The following is a 19,348-nucleotide window of genomic DNA, read 5'->3' as shown; positions in this document are numbered from 1 at the left end:
AGCCACTAGCGACATAGGATGGATTTGAACGGCTCATCTACTGATTTCCGGTAGCCGCCACACTATGCTATGGCTATTACTGCTTGTTGGGGGTGGTTTAATTACGTCAACGGGAGAGCTCTCTCCCATCCGCATAGAGCGGCTACACGGGAGATCTTACAGCGGTGCAGCTGCGCCGCTATATAACGTCTCTAGTGTAGACATGGTCTAGGTGTATGATCAGGATGCCGCCAAAAATGTAATGACACAGTGGCTATCTATAGAATAAAGAATCCCAAATTACGCTGCTAGCGTGATGATAAATTGGGTCCTGAGGAAGGATTTGATCAAGGCAAAGACAGTGGCCTTGCATGTGAACTTAGGTAGACATTCCATGCAGAGCAGGCAGCATGGAAGAAGATGAGAAGGTGTTTATTGGAGAATTATATGATCAGTATATGTCAAAGTGGAGGGTAATACAAAAAGTCCCAAGGGCAGAAGTATGGAGGGGCAGAATTATGCAGCACCTTGGAAGTTAGGGGACCTGGAAGCTTAAGACAAGTAACTTACTGGTGTAAGCTGAATCATATTTGACTACAACACCTGCTGCTGCAATCATCATGAATGCACAAATCATGTTCAGTATTTAAAAAAGAAGAAAAATTTATTAATTTTGTTTTTACACCTGCCAGAAATCACAATACTATTAACACTATAACGGTCACTGAATGTACAATAAACAGACACATTTAAATAACAGAACAGGGTCAGAATGATGCAACTAGTATGTCAGCTTCAGTGTCTCACGAAACATCCAGATTTAGTTCCAGGTTTTTTAATAGTTCTTGGAAAGAAGCAAGTAAGATTCTTTTGGAGAGTACAGAGTCAGGGCCAACTTCTGCGCTCAGATGCAGCATGAGCAGGGGGCCCCACTGGAAGCCAAAGGAAGCACCCAGCATGTAATTCTTAGGGCAGCCTTTAGCTCTCAGTGACAATGAAGGGTACTCCAGAATTAAGCTCTGATGGGACATTATTTAGGAGACAGAGATCTTTGGGCTGGCTCCAGCAAAAGAAAAGAAATTCATATGTTTTCTGCACTGCAGGTCAGTGCAGCCATAGAAACAGATTTTCTTTTTTAAGAGGAGCCTTGCACTACAGACCCAACTGTAGGACTATTTTTCACTACCAAATTTCTGTTCTCTCCCCAAATCTGTGTAACCATTATAATTCATTACCTTGGAATGAATATGCATGATGCTTAATTCCCAGGGAAGATTATGTCTCTCTTTGTATATACTGTATTGTATTCTCATCCATCCATTAATTTGGGACACAAAGTGAACCACCACTTTGGTTTCTGGCTGGTGGTTTTGTACGTGGTGCCTCTGTGAGACACAGGACAAAAATCCTTGATAAACAAGATACAAGTTCAAAAAGGCCATTTTCAAACTGCATTCCATAACAACTGGCTTGTTTTCAACTTGAAATAACTGGTACAAGAACAAGTGTCCCCATTTAGCAATGTTTTCTAAACAGAGTTGAAGAAAACATTACTTTTTAAAGCCTACATTTGCAATGCTTTAAAGGCTTATTCTTCATATCTGGAAACTGGACCTTGAAAGACTTTAAAAGACTCCTGTAAAACGGTAACTATTTACCATGTGACATTTTCAGATCTCCTACTTCTCATTATCTGTAATACCACATATCTGATTTTAAATTTGTAGAATTGTGTAGAGGAATGTGTATACCTTCATTTTTAGTCAGTAGATCGTCTGGCAATTTAAGAAAAGCCCCCCTTTTTTGAATAAGAAGCTGTGAGGCAAAGTCAGGGCAGTTAGCTTCCTTCTTTTCTCCGACACAAACAACATACCAAAGGCCTGATTTTCAGAAGTGCTCAGCACGTACAACTCCAGTTGAAATCAATAAGGATGACCGTTGTTCAGCACCTCTGCAAAGAAAGGGCCTGATCCAAGGCCCAATGAAGTCAATGGAAAGATGCTCATTCACTTCAATGGGCTTTGGATCAGGACCCAAGCCCCTCACTTGTTAATGCCCCAGCATTTCAGAACAGTCAAAGCAGGAAGATCCCAGGTACAAATTTAGTCTACATTTTGGCCAATCACTTCAAAACTACCCTAAAGCAATGCTGAGCTGGCCAATATTTAAACAGGGTTTACCTCATCGTGTACGGTCATTATTTCCACTCCATATGAACGGATATGTTATTTATCACAGCAATATGTGTCACCAGGCTTCGCCATCAAGTAGTTGTCCAGTTACGGTTTTAAATTGTGATTTCACTTTAAGGTTTGGCATCATCGGGCCTGCTACTGCAATTCCTACACACACTCACAAGTCGCCCCACCAAAACCAATGGGGACATGTGTATAAGCCAGGGATCTTCAGTGCAGCACGAAAGAAAAGTTATTCAAAATAGAGATCTCATCTGTTAATTATTACATCACAAAAGGCCATTAAGACCAAAGTTTACAATGTATCCTATTAGACTCTGACACTTTGGGGTAGCTTTTCAAACAGAGTCACTAGAGATTTAGGCATATTTAGTATCTCCCATCAACAATCAGTGGAGCTGTGGTGATATTCTCCTAAGTACCAGAGTAAAAATTACCCCTTCCCCTTAGTTTAAAAACAAACAAACAGACCCTTAAAGGGGAGCAATGTAAGAAAAAATAAACTGCTTTAAAGACACAGCTTCCCTTTCTCCTGGTCCCAAACCATAACACAAGCTCTATAAAAGACCAGGTCTGCCGGATCAAGCAATCCTTTGAGATGGCTTTCATTGTCCTATAATAGTGGTCCACTAGCATTCTTTTTTTATGTTTCCTGAGTCCAAGGCTGGTCATTTTATGAAACAGTCCATACGAATTGCAGCACAAGGTACGTGGAAAATCAGAGCAACCAACTTTATCAGCGCAACCAACTTTCCATTCAACCTTCATGGGGAAAAGAAATTAAATTTTGAGGCAGCCCTAGAGATATAAGTATACCACATTTGCGAAAAGTGTGTACACAGGGAGCAGGTTACAAAGGTTCTCTTTTGACATTGCAGGTTAAAGTGAGTTTCAAACAGCAATTGTAAGGCACAGAGTTCGGAGTGCCTTTTTACTTTAAAACTACCAAAGAAAAGGTTTTTTTGTAAAAAAATCAATTTCTTTAAACTCTCTCCCCCCATTCTCATTAGGGGTCACAGCACAAAGCTACTATTCAGGTTTAAGCATTACTGAGCCTTTTATTGGTTTACAAGGGAAAAGAAGAGTTCCCTGTGAGTGCAGGGGAAACACAGTATAGGCTCAGTGTTACCGTCATGTGCGATTAGGATTTCAATTCCAAACATTGAGGTTTCAAGACTGCATCTTTCATTCTCCCCAGAACTTCTTGGCAGGGCAGCGCAGAGAACATGTAAACAGTTCTAAAAGGTTGCTAAAATAATAATTTAATTGACTGCTTGTGCACAGTTTCACAGCTTCATTGTTACATCTGTCTCTCTCACACTCACGCACACACAAGGAGTCACCGATTTGCTGCTTCTTTCCAGGCGGTCTGCTCTTTATCTAGCTGGTATGTTCCCTTCTTCCTTGGCCATTTAAAAATAAAGACACAGGGAGCAGTTCTGACATACAGCAAATACCACAGGCAGTTTATATGATGTCTTTTTGTTTACCTGTAGATGGTAGAAATGTACATGGGGCATAATCTGCCGTTAGCTAATTGTTTGGCAAGTATTTTCTCCCATCTTTATAATAAATGTTGTATACTGTGATACTTCCACAAAGGGAAAATAAGGGTCATCAGACATGCCAAAAAGCAAAGTTCTGGGCAAGCAGTTTCCGCTTCTCACTTTTTCCTTTTCCTTAAAGATTTGCATAAGATGGCACCATTCCCAAAGGGTTTTGAGGGTATTTTTTAGTTGTTGCTGTGACTTAAACCCCCTTATAAAGCATCAATAAGAGCGCCAAGATTCTAGCTGAAGTTATGTGAATGAATACTTTAAAACATAATGAGCTCCAGGACATCCAGATGTTTTGGGGGAGAGATTGTCCTTAAAGTCAGGTGACACAATGGGGTTTCTTCATTCGTGCTCTGCGGAGAATGTTCTTGGTTTAGTGATGTGCACTTCACTGCCCCCATTCCCGTCGGTGGTTGTAGTGATGATGTACTGCGTGGTTTGCTGTTGATTGGTTGGTTGTGATTCCAAGGGGTCACAGTGCGCTGATGGCTGAGACACACCCACCTGCACCCCACTGGAGAGTGAAGAGTTCTGTTTTACATCCAGATCGGGTTGTCCTTCAGATATCACATAATGGGTCTGCACAGAGAGTAGAAGCACAAGTCACAGTTGTGTTTCAGACCTGCTGAATTGCCATCTTTCTCTGACACCTTCTTATTACAACTTTTCTGTCTCAGCACTGGGGGATATTGTCTATATGAATGAGCGATTATAAAACTAAACTGTATTGTATTTAAACGTTGACAGAAAAAAAAACACAAACAGGATACTTTCAGAGTTGTACGGCTCATTTAACTACTATAAAAAAAGGGGTTAATTTAACATTGGCTAAAACCAACTGTATAATTAACCCACCCATGCAAAAAATTAAAATAACTAACTCACTTTACAATAACTCTGAAAGTCTCCTATTTTGCCATACATTCCAGTGGGAGCTGTATTTTCTGTATTCTATATCAGTATGTTGGATCTCCTGCTAGACAATATGAGTATCATGGCAGCTTTCACTGAGTCTATTCATACCATTCAGTTATGCAAAGAGTTTAAAAGTTTCTAAAACTGTTTTGAAAATTAATTTCTATCTGTAGCCAGCTTTAATAAATATTTACCTATCTGAAGTATTATAACTAATCAATACTACTAATTTGGGCCCTGATCCTGCAATCATTTATGCAAGGGAATAGTCCTGGACTCAGTTTGATGAGCTAAATGAAACTATTTGCTCATGTAAAGCCACTCATACGAGTAAATGTCTGCCACATGGTGGCATCAGACTGTAAATGCATTGGTACAGGGTTCTTCATTTTCACTTGTGTGTAGCAGGGTGATCAGCATATCCAACTAAGCAGCAGCTAATGATTGGTTTCAGAGTAACAGCCGTGTTAGTCTGTATTCGCAAAAAGAAAAGGAGTACTGGTGGCACCTTAGAGACTAACCAATTTATTTGAGCATGAGCTTTCGTGAGGTGAGCTGTAGCTCACGAAAGCTCATGCTCAAATAAATTGGTTAGTCTCTAAGGTGCCACCAGTACTCCTTTTCTTTCAGCTAATGATTGGCTTTGATTCCCAGCTCCTACCTGCTGGGCTTCTCCTTAGGCCAGGGCTTGCTGCTCCCTAGCTCTGCAGCCCCTTAAAGAGGCAGATCACCTTGCTACCCCACCTCATAGGGATTGTGGTACAACATAAATAATTAACTATGTTTTCCCTTGAAGTAGATGACTGACACTTTCCCACCAAATAGATTATTTCTTGTCTCCTGGAGCCTAAAGAACAATGCCACACTGCTGCTCAGCTTTGGGCCTCCTGAGTCCCAGCATGTAACGTAACTAAGGGTTGCAAGCGTAGCTACGGACACTGCCCCAATATGGTACTTGGTACAAGTGTTGCAGAAGGCCTGTGACCTTTTAGATCATACAATTCTCTCTCTCTGTCACTTACACACACACACACACATTCAGTTGTGACCTTCTAGATCATACAATTCTCTCTCTCTGTCACTTACACACACACACACATTCAGTTGTGACCTTCTAGATCATACAATTCTCTCTCTCTGTCACTTACACACACACACACATATTCAGTTGTGACCTTTTAGATCATACAATTCTCTCTCTCTGTCACTTACACACACACACACATTCAGTTTTTATCAGTTGTAAGGCACATTAGCTCCTAACTTCAGATAACACCTTTTCATGTACCCTTGGTATGACACCACCATGTTTCCTACTTTGGGCCCCCCTGACATTTCTTTTGGTGTTTCTTTAATATGTTCAGACCGAGCGCTTTATGTCTAATTCATCCTCCCAGAACAAAGACTGCCATCCTTCTGCTTACCTGGGTGACTGCTTTTACTTGCCCTGTGTTCACTGTGGTGACAGGAGTGCCTACAGAGGTCTCTGCGATCACATACTGACCCTGTGGGATGGCCATCATCTGAATTTCAGATGCTAGAAAAGAGGATGAAGAATTATAGTTAAAACACTCTCAGAGGTTAGTATGGAAGACAATAATAAGGGTAGCCTGAGGGTCAAATAAAGCCTGGGAGTGCTACAATAGGGCCTGAGACTATCCCCATTTTAACGTAGAGGTAAGGCTGACTGGCCAAGAGTATAGGTTTCAGCATGAAGTGCAGTGCGGCTGCTTAAATCAAGATGGAAGTTTCATGCTGGCACCCAGTCTCCAAGGGCTGGAAGATTAGGCAGCAACTGATGCCGGATCATGCAATTTAAGTGTTGGCCTTCTGGTGAGTTGTCAACACAGCCTTCATCTGGGCAAAATTTGAGCTCCCGTGGAAAAAAGAATCAGACACTTAGGGCCGGATCCTCAGGTGGTGAAAATCTGCATAGCCCTATTGACTTCAGTGGAGCTACACCAACTGACATCATCTCAGGATCTGGCCTTTAGATCATAGCCATCATATCCCATCGTTGCCATAAATGGAAGTATTCCTCAAGGATGTGTTGCTCCAGGATTCATAGAGGGTTGCTGGACAGAGTTGCACAGGAAGGTACTTGACATCAGGTGTGAAAAGTCCATTTTGTGTCACCCTCTCCTAAATGAGCCTTTTCGAAATGCGTTCAGGCTTTCCTCTGAATTTAAACAATCCATTCTCCAAGTCAGACTTATTCGTGCCAGATGCACTCCCCTTGGAAAAGAGAAGCCAGCCTGCTAAAACAGACCACTTAAAACACCAGGGTGTGACTCCAGCCTGGAAAGGGGAAAGTCCAATAATAATAGTTTGTATTTATATAGCCCTGTTCCTCTTCAAAGAGCTTAATGAACATTAACTAATGAATCCTCCCAATCCTCTGTGAAGTAGGGAAGTATTACATTTCCCATTTTACATCTGGGGAAATGGAGGAAAAGGGCCTAAGAGACTTGAATCCAGTCCCAAAAGGAGTTAGTGTGATTGCTGACCTCCTCGCATTTCTGATACTTACGGTAGCTACGAAACGAGTTCCATGTGCTGGGTAGATACGTGTGCTGGACCGAGGATCCTTGCTGTTGCTGGAGAGTTTGGCTTGGTGCTGATGTGGTTGTTTGCATTTGGGAGGGGCTGAGTTCCTGCTGAGACTGTTGTGATGAGGGACTCAATGGCTGAGCTCCCACCTAGAACAACACCATGAAAACAGACATAATTATTTATCTGCCAGCACGGTAAGGCTCACACACATTTGTACTGCTGGAGGTACGTTCCTCTTAGTATTAGGATACTATCGGACTAATCCTTTAGTTGACAGTGCAAGCCTCAGCCCAGGTCGGCAGCGATCAATAGTTATTGTACATTTGCAGCTGTCTTTTGGCACAGGAATCAGTGGGTTCCCTGAGTCATTCCTAGTTGAAAAAATGTCCGTATCACAACCACTCCCACAACCGGCAGTCTCAGAAGAGGCCGAACTCTGAATGAATGCACGTGGAGCATGAACTCCTTTCTCATCCTCAGGTCTCTTTCATACCAGGGCAAGGGTGGCAGAACAGTATGGGAATATCTTCCGTTGCTGCCACCCATGCTGCACCTGTTCTGTGGACAACTATAAACTTCGTTGCATGTTTACAATTAAGTCCTGCTCTACCACTGGTCACTGTAATAATAATAGGCAAAGAGTCACCCACGAAAGCTCATGCTCCAATACATCTGTTAGTCTTTAAGGTGCCACAGGACTCTTTGCCGCTTTTACAGATCCAGACTAACATGGCGACCCCTCTGATACTGTAATAATAACAGTGCTTTGACCTTCTATAGCACCTTCCACCCAAAGAGCCTCACAACCTCTTTGTGTGCTCAGTCACTACTATTAGACCCAGTTCCGAGATAGGTAAACGGAGGCAGAGATGTGATTTGCCCAACGTCACGCAGCAAGTCTGGGGCAGGGAGCCGGGATCAGAACCAGAAACAGTACAAGTCTTTTAACTGCTCAGAAAAGACCAGTACTACAAACTGAACACTCTCTGGGGCAACAAGAGTTGAATTTTGAACTTTCTGATGCTTAGGAAAAGGGCTTTAATTCTTCTTCAGATAGTTTCAGTGTGTAACAGAAATAATTCATTATTGGTCTCAGAGCCTGGGAATTAACTGCCTGGGAATACCTCTGCCATTAGTCATCACTGCTTTAAAACAAGTAGCCAGAGAGTAATGTGGGGGCTGTACCTACCTTCAAGGCTGCCTCTCTACATGATCCCCTGGCTTATATAAGAGAGGGCTGCTGAGAGAGCATTTTCAGTGAAGGGCCTTGGAGTTTACCTCACTCCTGTGTCTGCCACAGCCTGATTTGATGACTGCAAGGCCTATATTTTACCTCAAGCTTTTCTGAGGGAGGGATGAAGTCAAATAGGGTTTTAGGACAGATGACTGGGAGACTCCTGAGAATCCTTTATTGGCACCAAACCAGCATGTAAATGCTTTTGTTTAAATACTATGTTAATCTTGTACATACATAAAGAGACTTGCATTTTTAAAAAGAAACTGCCCATTTAAACAATCTAAATAAATTAATAAATCATTATCCATATCTCTCATAAGCTATCTCTGCATTTCTAAAATACCCACCACCATTGTACGTGGGCACTTTATATTTTCAAATATGCACTCTAAGTATCATTAGCCCTATTATACGGATGGGAAAACTGAGGCACAGAGAGCTGGTTAATGGCAGACCAGGATTAGAACTCAGGATTTGCTAGCCTCATGCCGAGTCCATAACGTCTCTCTAAAATGCACATCTTCCCATGAGCTCCCTTGAGGATGGCCAGTATTCGCAGATCTGTGACCTTCTTTCATCCCTTTAACCATATGGAGTCATAAATATGTCCACCTAAGTGTCTTTACACCCCTACCTTGCATATGCTGCGATAAATGGGAATATCTGGGAACTATTAAATAATATCAAGGTCCTAATGCTGCAACGGTACTCTTGTGCAGTACTCTTAAGGATTTCAAGGGGAGTCCTGCGGACAGAGCATCAGCTGCACAGGGCTGTATAAAACTCCAGCTTGAGCATCCTGGCACGGAGAATGCTCTTTGCATGGAGAGCGTGGGATACCTGTGATGACGACTGCGTTGTTGGGGCTGGCTCTGTGACCTGGATATGCTGCACCTGGATGGCGTGCTGGGTGTACGTCTGGGGGTCATGCAGCTGTCCAACGTCCACCGTGGAATGCTGGGACTGGTGAGGTGAGGTAGCCTGGGAAAATCAAAGCAGAGTTGTGGACTGTAAACTCTCTGGGGCAGGGACTGTGTCCACCTTTCTGTTTGCATAGTACCCAGAGCAATGGGGCCATGATCCTAATGGGGACCTCTGGGCACTGTCATAATACAAATATTAAACAATAAGCAACACTTGGACTGATCAGTAGCCTGCATTACAACAGGGTTGTTGCTAACTTGTAAACAGGGCTAAAAAATTGAGTCATAATGGAAGGTAAATGATAAATTTAGTGGCGCAAAGAGACAGTTCTCTAATTATTAAATCTATCCATTTATATGGTGCCAATTACCATAGCATCTGAGTGTCTCACGATCTTTAATGTATTTATTCTCATAACACCCCTGTGAGGTAGAGAAGTACACTGTACAGATGGGGATCCCAGGCACAGAGAGACTAAGGGCAAGTCAACTTTTCAAAATTAAGTGGACCTAAGTTAGGTCGACGTACAGCCACCACAGTAATTCAATCACTTTTGCATATCTACGCTACGCTCCTTATGCTGGTGGTGCACGTCCTCACCAGGAGCACTTGCGCAGATTTAGCTGCCAGTGTGGGCATTGTGGGACGGCTTCTGACAGGCAGCGCCAGACAGTGTAAGCAATGCAGTGTCTACACTGACACTGTGTCGATCTAACTACATCACCCTAAGCGTTAAACCTCTCGTGGAGGTGGAGTTATCCATCCAGTCGGTGTGGTGGGCGAGTTACATTGGTGGGAGCTACGTTTTAGTGTAGATGCTTACAGAGTTGGGTCGACATAAGCTGCCTTACGTCGACCTAGCTCTGTAGTGTAGACCAGGAGTAAGTGATCTGCCCAAAATTACACAGGAATCCATGGCAGATCAGGGACTTGAACTCCCAAGTCCTAGACTAGTGCCCTAACTACTGGACCATCCTTCCTCTCTGTAAATGTATGTGTTCATACATTCCAGAACTGCATATCCATACATTTACAGAGAGGAAGGATGGTCCAGATACAGATCTACGTTAGGGGAAAGAAAAGTGAAATTTCCAGTGTCTTACCTATTAAAGACCCTTAGAGGCACCAACTTCTACTTAATTATAGTAATTTAATTAGAGACATCACACCTTGTTAAAATCAATGCAAAGCTGCAGGCACCAGAATCTCAGCAGCTAAATCATTAAAACTTCATAAATTTATGTCAAACGGTGCCAGTATTTAGGCCACCGTTAACAAGGGGTGCAGTATTGCTAAAAATGAGCAACAAAAGGACAGGAAACAGCTCCCCATTTCAGGCTCAAATATAACCTGTCTGACACTTTCAGATCCACCCAAGCAATCAGAGGCTGAAGGATATAAAGGAGCTGATCTGGTTGTGCAAAGCTGCCTGAAATCCATTTCCCCAGCTCCATTAATCCAGTTACCCTCTCTATTTATTTTTAAAGGGGTTACTGAATATCACAGAGGACGAACACCCTAAGAGTTAATACATGGAGAAAGCAAACACTTGCCAAGCTTTCAGATTTTGGCTCCAGGTCTCCGGGAGAAAAAAGAAGTTCAAACTGCTCCTCCCAAGTGCAGAAGTGAGTCACCCTCTGACTCACTTTGTCAATTCCCGAGGGGCAGCCCCTGGAGCAGCACCGGAAATTTAGCTTGAGCTTCAGTCTCCAGGTGAGACCTCCCCAAAACCTTTCACCATCATAACATTTTGTTTAAAGTCTTCAAAACCATGGTGTCACTTAGGCTTGAGGAGAGATCTAAGATATATCCTCAGTAGATTACCTACCTGGGCCACTTGCACAACCTGCAGCTGTATGTGCTGGGGCTGCTGCAGGCCAGCTGTGGATTGTGACACAGGGATGTACTGGATTCGCTGATAATCTCCCTGTGGCGTTCGATAGTCTGTCGTCAGGGTCTGGGACAGTTCTGTCATTGCTTGCGTCAGCAGATCTGTTGTCTGAGGAAGAGAGGCACAGTGCATCGTGCAATGTTATCTCTTGGGCTGAACACTTTGCACGTTTGTACTTAACCTAACCTAAACCACTGAAGCCTGGTCAGTAATTTAGAAGAGCTTACTGTGTATGGAGCTCCGCTTAATGAGATTCTGTCAGCAATCAGGCCAGTGGGAGAGCTCTGTTCTACATCGTGGGGGACCCATATTTTCATGCTCACTCTCTTTCCTTATCACTGGCAGGGACAAGGCATACAGGAAGGAACATCACACTCTCCCAGGTTAAGATTTACTCTCCTGTTACTCAATACAGCTGTACTCAGCTTTTAATTGCTATGGGCCACCTTCCCAAAGACTGACATTTCAGACAATCACAAAATAAACACATCTTGTGATGGGGCTGCAATGGGTGTGTCATGCTGGCGAATAATTGTGAGAGAACAGTTCATACGTTCGTAGAGTCTAAGGCCATAAGGGACCACTGGGATCATCTAGTCTGACCTCCCGTCTAACACAGGCCAGAGATCTGCCCCAGAATAATTCTTAGAGCAGCTCTCTTAGAAAAATATCCACTGTTGATTTAAAAATGTCCCGTGATGGAGAATCCACCATGACCCTTGGTAAATTGTTCAAATGGTTAATTATTCTCACTATTTATGCCTTAATTCCAGTCTGAATTTGGCTAGCTTCAACCTCCAGCCACTGGATTGTGTTATGCCTTTCCCCGCTAGATTGAACAGCCCGTTATTAAATATTTGTTCCCCATGCAGCTACTTACAGACTGTGATCAAGTCACCCCTTAACCTTCTCTTTGTTAAGCTAAATAGAACTCTTTGAGAGACAAGGTGGGTGAGGTAATGTCTTTTATTGGGCCAACTTCTATTGGTGAGAGAGACAAGCTTTCAAGCTTACACAGACCTGAAGAAGAGCTCTGTGTAACTCGAAAGCTTGTCTCTCTGAGCAACAGAAGTGTCCAATTAAAGATATTACCTCACTCACCTTGTCTCTCATATCTTGGGACTGACACTGCTACAACAACACTGCATACAAGCTCTTGGAGTCAATCATGATAATGCATATTTCCCATTCTCTTGGCTCTCCTCTGAGCCCTTTCCAATTTATCAACATCCTTCTCCAATTTGGGCACCAGAACCGGCCACAGGATTCCAGCAGCAGTCATACAGAGGTAAAGTAACATCTCTACTCCTACTCAAGAGTCCCCTGTTTATGCATCCCAGGATTGCATTAGCTCTTTTGGCCACACCGTCACACTGGGAGCTCATTTTCAGCTAATTTATCCACTGTGACCCTCAAATCTTTTTAGAGGCACTGCTTCCCAGGACAGAGTCCCACATCCCGTTAGTACGGTCTGCAATCTATTCTTTGTTCCCAGATGTATACATTTACACTTTGCCACATTAAAACACATATTGCAGTGGTTCTCAAACTTTTGTACTGGTGACCCCTTTCACATAGAAAGCCTCTGAGTGTGACCCCTACTTATAAATTAAAAACACTTTTTATATATTTAACACCATTATAAATGCTGGAGGAAAAGCGGGGTTTGGGGTGGAGGCTGACAGCTCCTGACCCCCCCACGTAATAACCTCACGACCCCCTGAGGGATCCTGACCCCCAGTTTGAGACCCCTGACATATTGTTTGCTTGCACCCCGTTTACAAAGCATCTAGGTCACGCTGAAACATTGACCTATCCTCTTCATTATTTACCACTGCTTCAATTTTAGTGTCATCTGCAAACTTTATCAGTGATGATTTTATGTTTTCTTGCAGGTTATCGATAAAGATGTTAAATAGTGTAGGGCCAAGAACCGATCCCTGTGGGACACCACTGGAAACAGACCTGATAGATGATAATTCTTCATTTACTGTTACATGTTCAGACCTATCTGTTAGCCAGTTTTCAACTGATTTAGTGTTTGCCAATAGTCTTGCTATTTTGTACAGATGTAGTTTCATAAGATTGTCATCACATCTCTACTCCCTTTCCACCCCCAGCTCCTGGGAACAAGGGTTCCACCTCCCTTCGCCTTCCCTAGCTGTTGGAGAGCAGGGATTTAATTCTTGCCTCGCAATAGGCTGAGGGACCCAATAGTTTCCTTCTTCCCACTGCATGAAGGGAAGCAGGGGAATTCAGCAGCTTCCAAAGCGGTGGTCAATATTCCTCATGCTGCCTGGCACTGTGGAGAGTGCCTCTGTGATTGGCATTGTGCCCACTCTGCCCATTTAGATTGGCTCAGGAATCAAAGGCTGAAGCTCTACAGTAACTCCTCACTTAAAGTCGTCCTGGTTAACGTTGTTACATTGCTGATCAATTAGGGAACAATGTCGTTTAAAGTTGTACAATGCTCCCTTATAATGTCCTTTGGCAGCTGCCTGCTTTGTCCACTGCTTGCAGGAAGAGCAGCCCGTTGCAGCGAGCTGTGGGGGCTTGGAACCAGGGTGGACCGGCAGCCCCCGTATCAGCTCCCTGCTTCCCTAAGCTCCCTGTGCAGCAGGCGCCCAGCAGGCTACAATTGCCGGCAGTTCAGCTGTCCCTCCCACCACTGCCGTGTGCTGCTCCTGCCCTCTGCCTTGGAGCATCTCTCCAGAACCTCCTACTTGCTGTGCGTGTGTGTGGCCTAATGTCAGGGTGTCCCCCTCCCCCCTGCTCCTGCACCCTGTTTACTCCATCTTCCATAGAGCAGGGGGGACACACGACAGGGCTCAGGATGGAGGGAGCTTCCTGGCAGCAGCTGCTGTCTCAGCTTGCTGATTAAGGCAGTGTATTTAAGAGTTGGGTAAGCTTACTTAAAGAAGCAATTCTCTCACACACAGGGTGTGTGTCTTGGTCTCTCTCTGCCATGCTGTCTTCCCTCCCTCCATTCATGCTACCTTGTAGAGTGTGAGGCTACATTAACAACGAGTTAACCCTTGAGGGCTCAGCCAAGTGCTTGTTCATCATTTAGCAGTAAGGCATTCCCAGGGAAATATCCCACCCTCTGACTTCACCACCTCAACCAAGCTTCACAACCATCATCACTGTGTACCGGTATTAAATTGTTTGTTTAAAACTTATACTGTGTGTGTGTATATATATATATATAACATAATTACAACATTAAGTGAGGAGTTACTATACACTGACTCTTGCTACCTATGCTAGTGGGTTCCAAACTTAGTTCCATCCATTCCCAGCTACAGAACCTATGTTGGTGATCCTCAGCGCCCCGCTTAATTCAGCCTTAGCCTCACTCAGCCATGTGCAGAGAAACCCCACATGCCAACATCACACTGTTACTATCTTCATTCACAAGCCAAAAGAGATCTGGATTCGCAGCTGGGAAATGTAACCGTTCGTCTTTGGAACATTCTGAAAACCTTCCTGTTGGTATAATTGAACTGAATGGTAAGTGCCATCCTTATGATCTACAGGACTGCGAAGCAAGAGAGGGTCCTATGCAGCAAGAGATGAGCTTATTCCCCATCTGTTCCAGCTGCTGAAGAAGCAGATAAGGCAGCTTTATGAGTCACAGATCTCGCCTGAGATTCATATTTCCCTAAAGAGCAGGATGCAAAGTGGCTGTTTGTTTTTCTCTGCTTGCACCAGCCCTGTCAACCAGAAAATGATTTCTACAATAGTATTTTAAGGTTACACAAAAATAAAGAGGAAGTTCTGCTCCTTGCAATTGTAGCATTTTTATTCAAGTATTGGAGCAAATGCGTGCATCAAAAGCCCGATCGAGAAAGTCCTATTCCAGCATAAGGGCACTTAAAGTGGCAGTTAGGCACATAAATGCACAATTTACACATCTTAATGCAGATTTAAGTGCCCAGACACTAGAATGTGATATTGTAATGAAGCTGAAACCTGCTCTTTGCTCTGTGTTTATACAGCCATTAAGCACAACAGGCCCAGATCCTGTTTGGTATTCTTAGGTGTCATCATAATAGAATGAACAAATAATAAATATATAAACAAAAAATTGTATCCACAAGCTCTGAATTATTCTTTATAGAAGCAGAAATGTTGTCCTTCCAGGAGCCTGGTCTGTGTTTCCAGGTTGACTAATCACTTCTGCAAATATATTCCAGCTATCCTACCTACCTAAGTGAAGCAGTGCTGCTCTGTGCTATTGTATTTACTAAACATGAAGAAACAATTAACACTGGGCTCATCTGATGTATCAAGCCAGAAGCATCAGGAACATTTTCTGTTAGTACAGGGCCGAGCACAATAGGGTTCTGGCCACTGGTGCTATGGTAATATAAATAATAATAGTAATTAGGGACGAGTTTGCCCTCTCTCAAGCACACACTGGTCACTGTTATTTACAGTTTCAGTGAACAGTCTTGAAATAAAGTTTAAAGTGTGGATGACATTTTTTTTAAATTTTGCAGGAGGTTGGTCCTTTGCCATTCAGGGGAGACCAGAACAATTTTCTGGTCTCTGCCATTCGCTGACTTGGCAGCTGCGAGTGTTGTGGAGGCAGCACGCTTCACCAGTGGTGATGGAGGGAGCTGAGATCACTCAAATAACACCCCACCCAAATGATTAAGGGGTGGCTTTGATTAGCTCTAAAGGGAGTATAATCCAGTCCTCGGCCATTAGGATGGAACAGAAGATTTTCCAAAGCGCTAAAGTGATTTAGGAGCACAAGTTCCATCGACTATCACTGAAACTTGTGCCCTAAATCACTCAGGTGTTTTTGAAAATACCATCTGGAGTCCATAACATATGAGTAGTGAGGACAGGAGAGGGTGGGGTAAGGCTAGTGGGCAAATCTTTAGATCTTTAAACAGGGAAATACAGACCCTCTAGAGGAACAACAGTAAATTGCATAGATTCATATACAGAAGTGATCTATGGGAATGTCTCAACATAAGCCTTGTAATACCAAAGCGATGGGAGCCAAGCAAATGCTAATAATCATTATAATCTAGGATATCTGACTGTTTCACTCAGATGGCCTGATTTACCATCCTTTGCATTCTTACCACAACAGTCTCCCCAGTAGTGCTGTCAGTGGTTAAAACGGCAGGGGTGGAACTGATGACGGCTGCTGCCAAGGGCGTGTGTATCGTGTTAGGGAGCTGAGCAAACTCAGGGTGCTTCTTGCGAATGTGTTGTACCATCTTGGTCTGTGGAGGGGTGCAGAGAAGAGGGTTAGGGAGATGGCCAGCGAGATTCCTCAGACCATGCGATGCTCCGGTCACCAGTGAGAAAACACAAAGACCATGGAGTTCATATGAATTAGACTTGCCTGATGATGAGCTTTTGCCTCTCAAACTCCATGGCCCCATGGACCAATCTCCCCCACACCATCAAATGTTTTGAGTACTTGTTCAGAAGAGAGCAGAAAGTCTCTTCTGTCTCTGACTCCTTCCTTCCTCTCTGTACTATCCATCTCATAAAAAAAGACCCATCAAAAAAAACCTAAGGGGACAGTTTTGAAAAACCCACAAACAACGTTTGCAAAAGTGGCCCTGATTCTGGGTGCCTCAGAGTTTGGGTGTCCAACCTGGGACACGCTGTGCCTGATTTTGACAGGTGCTGAGCACCTGCAACAACCGTTGTCTTCAAGTGGAGCTGTGAATGCTCAGCACCTCTGAAAGTCAGGCCCAAGATGTCGCAAGTGACCATCCCAAAATGGAGGTGTGCAAAATGAGAGGCCACTTTGGAAAACCTGGTTACCAGTGTTTAAAAAGCAGGAAATACTGTGAGCGAAAGCTCTGCGTGTACCATGCGAGGCCCACTCCTAGAAAACCAGGAATTCATCAAGACTCAACCCTGGAAAAGGAAAAAAAAACACTGTTTTAAACTCATGTACCCAGGAGGGGCGTAAGTATTATCTCCTTTGGCTAAGGGATGTTTTTCCGGAATATGGTAGGGTCTGAATGTAAAGTGCTATAGCTATCTGGAATAACACTCTGTGTAAACAATTTTATTCTGCAATAGAAGTGTCTACATGGGAAGGTATTCTGTAAGAACTTATTCCACAATAGCTATTCTGGTCAATTTCCACATATAGACAAGCCCTGACACCCAGGCAGATAAAGCAATTTATCCAACATCACACAGCAAATCAATGGCAGAGCTTGGAATAGAACCTAGGAATCCTGACAACCAGTTCCCTAATCTAACCACTAAACACTTCCTTTCTTTGTAAATCAAATAAACTGTGTTCACATTGTTAGCACTCAGTCAGCTTGAAATCAGTTGTCTGATTCATGATGAAAAGGCTGAACCCCTGGATTGACCAATGCAAGATCTGTGGTGGAACAAGGTCACAAGGGAGGGGCTCTGTTCTGAGGCAAGGAGACACTCACAGTACCTTACTGCTGTACTGTTTGGAACAGTGAGGACAACAGACTGGTGGAGTGGCTATAGTGCCCGTGAGCTGGGTGTGAGTACTCAGCATGGGGTCTGGCTCTCCCGGTCCTGCTGGGCGCAGTTTCCGGATACTCGGAGGTAGCTCAGCACCGGGATGGTTCTTCAGAATATGGGCTTTGCGTTTGCTGGCACTCTTGTACACCTGTGGGTCAAAAATTTCGAATGAGAGCAGCATAACACCAACGGCAGTGCCCAAAACAGATAGAGTTTGTGTGTCTCCATCCAGAAAATTCACACGCCTCTTTTAACAGGGATTTGCATAACAATTTTATATAATAGTTCTTTCTCTCTGTCTCACACACACACGTATCACTTTACCAGCCGGTGAGAGAAGTATCTCCAGGATGGAGTGTAATAACTGCTTGACACTGCACAGAAACCCAGCGCTACACAACTACTTAGGTCAGGAATTGAGAAGGAAAACCCTATTCCACTGACAATGGGAGGCAGAATGTAATCACCTGAACTGGAATCACCTTGCCTAGGCTACTAGGATTAACATCTCCACTCTTGCTCAAGCATCACTGGGTCTTTAATAACTACAAGAGATCAGCAAGTCTGTTTTAAGTCTAGTTTCTTTAGACACATCTTAGGAGCTCCAGTTAGAGAAAAACAGCAAAGTAACCCTGTATACTAATGTTAAAAGAAGAAGCAAGCTAAACAAAACTAAAGAAACCATCAGCAAGGAGCGGGATGCTCTTCTCAACCACAGATAGGAGGCATCAGTGAACCACATTATGAAGGCAACTTTTCCAGAATAAAGAAAAGTCCGTGTCAGGGAGAGAGGCCAATGAGCAGGTCGTACTCAGGGAAAGCAGAGGCACCCACCAAAGGCAAAGGAGAAGAAGCTGCAGGCTACAGAACACTGGGAATCACTGGAATGTGGCTGAGTAGTGGATAGCTCACAATAAAAGGCCAAATCCTTCAAGATAAATAGGTGCCTAACTCCTTTTTACAAGTGCTGAGCACCCACAGCTCCCGCTGAAGTCAAAAGCAACGGCGGGTTCATGGCACCCCTGAAAACCAGACCTTTCGCCACATGGGCTCTGACAGTGCAAGGAGCTCGTGGTGTGTGAAAAATAGCTGAGCCTACAGACGCTATGAAGTGTGCAACCCCCTAATTGGACTGGCAACCTTCAACACCGAGATCAGACACGGAGTCCTTAGAACAGGCTCCAAAACAAAGTGGAGAAAAACAGAACTGAAATGTCTGGTTTGCATTTAGTTGCCTTAGCTTCAATGCATTTCTGTATGGACAGAGCTGGTACGAATGCCGTTGGCCAGCTCAGCCAGGTATTATCTCAAGAAAATCACAAGTCCTGCCACATGTTCATACACACAAATTGGTTGCAAGAAGGTAGAGGGTTGTGCTCTCATTGGTGACTTCCTCACATACCTTATCACAGTACTGGCAGAAGTAATCTCTGTTGGGTTTGATGATGGGCAATGTTAGCTCTGGCACCTCCTCTATTTTCATGTCTGGATGTCTCTTGGATAAATGATTCACCTGAGAGAAAGAAGCAAATGCGAAGAAGAAAATATGTTACAGCTGGAAGCTAAACAATGGACTCTTCTCTTGGTCACGGGGAGTATGGATTCCCCA

General features: G+C 43.7%; 1 protein-coding gene across 4 annotated transcripts in view; it reads right to left on the bottom strand.

Moving 5' to 3' along the window:
- Positions 1-617: 617 nt before the first annotated feature.
- The window catches only part of PRDM10 (PR/SET domain 10), a 73,351-nt gene continuing 54,620 nt past the window's right edge, over positions 618-19,348 (bottom strand). For all 4 annotated transcript variants that reach the window (XM_077839621.1, XM_077839624.1, XM_077839623.1 and 1 more), the window contains 8 exons: positions 19,142-19,252; positions 17,687-17,887; positions 16,350-16,493; positions 11,188-11,358; positions 9,276-9,416; positions 7,176-7,344; positions 6,070-6,182; positions 618-4,309 (listed from right to left, as the gene is read on the bottom strand). In XM_077839621.1, the coding sequence (XP_077695747.1) occupies positions 4,073-4,309; positions 6,070-6,182; positions 7,176-7,344; positions 9,276-9,416; positions 11,188-11,358; positions 16,350-16,493; positions 17,687-17,887; positions 19,142-19,252 (1,287 nt within the window). In that variant the 3' untranslated portion in view covers positions 618-4,072. The remainder of the gene's footprint in view (positions 4,310-6,069; positions 6,183-7,175; positions 7,345-9,275; positions 9,417-11,187; positions 11,359-16,349; positions 16,494-17,686; positions 17,888-19,141; positions 19,253-19,348) is intronic.

This window comes from Eretmochelys imbricata, chromosome 22 (genome assembly GCF_965152235.1).
Source record: "Eretmochelys imbricata isolate rEreImb1 chromosome 22, rEreImb1.hap1, whole genome shotgun sequence".
Classification (NCBI taxonomy): domain Eukaryota; kingdom Metazoa; phylum Chordata; order Testudines; family Cheloniidae; genus Eretmochelys; species Eretmochelys imbricata.
This window is presented reverse-complemented; position numbering and strand designations above follow the sequence as displayed.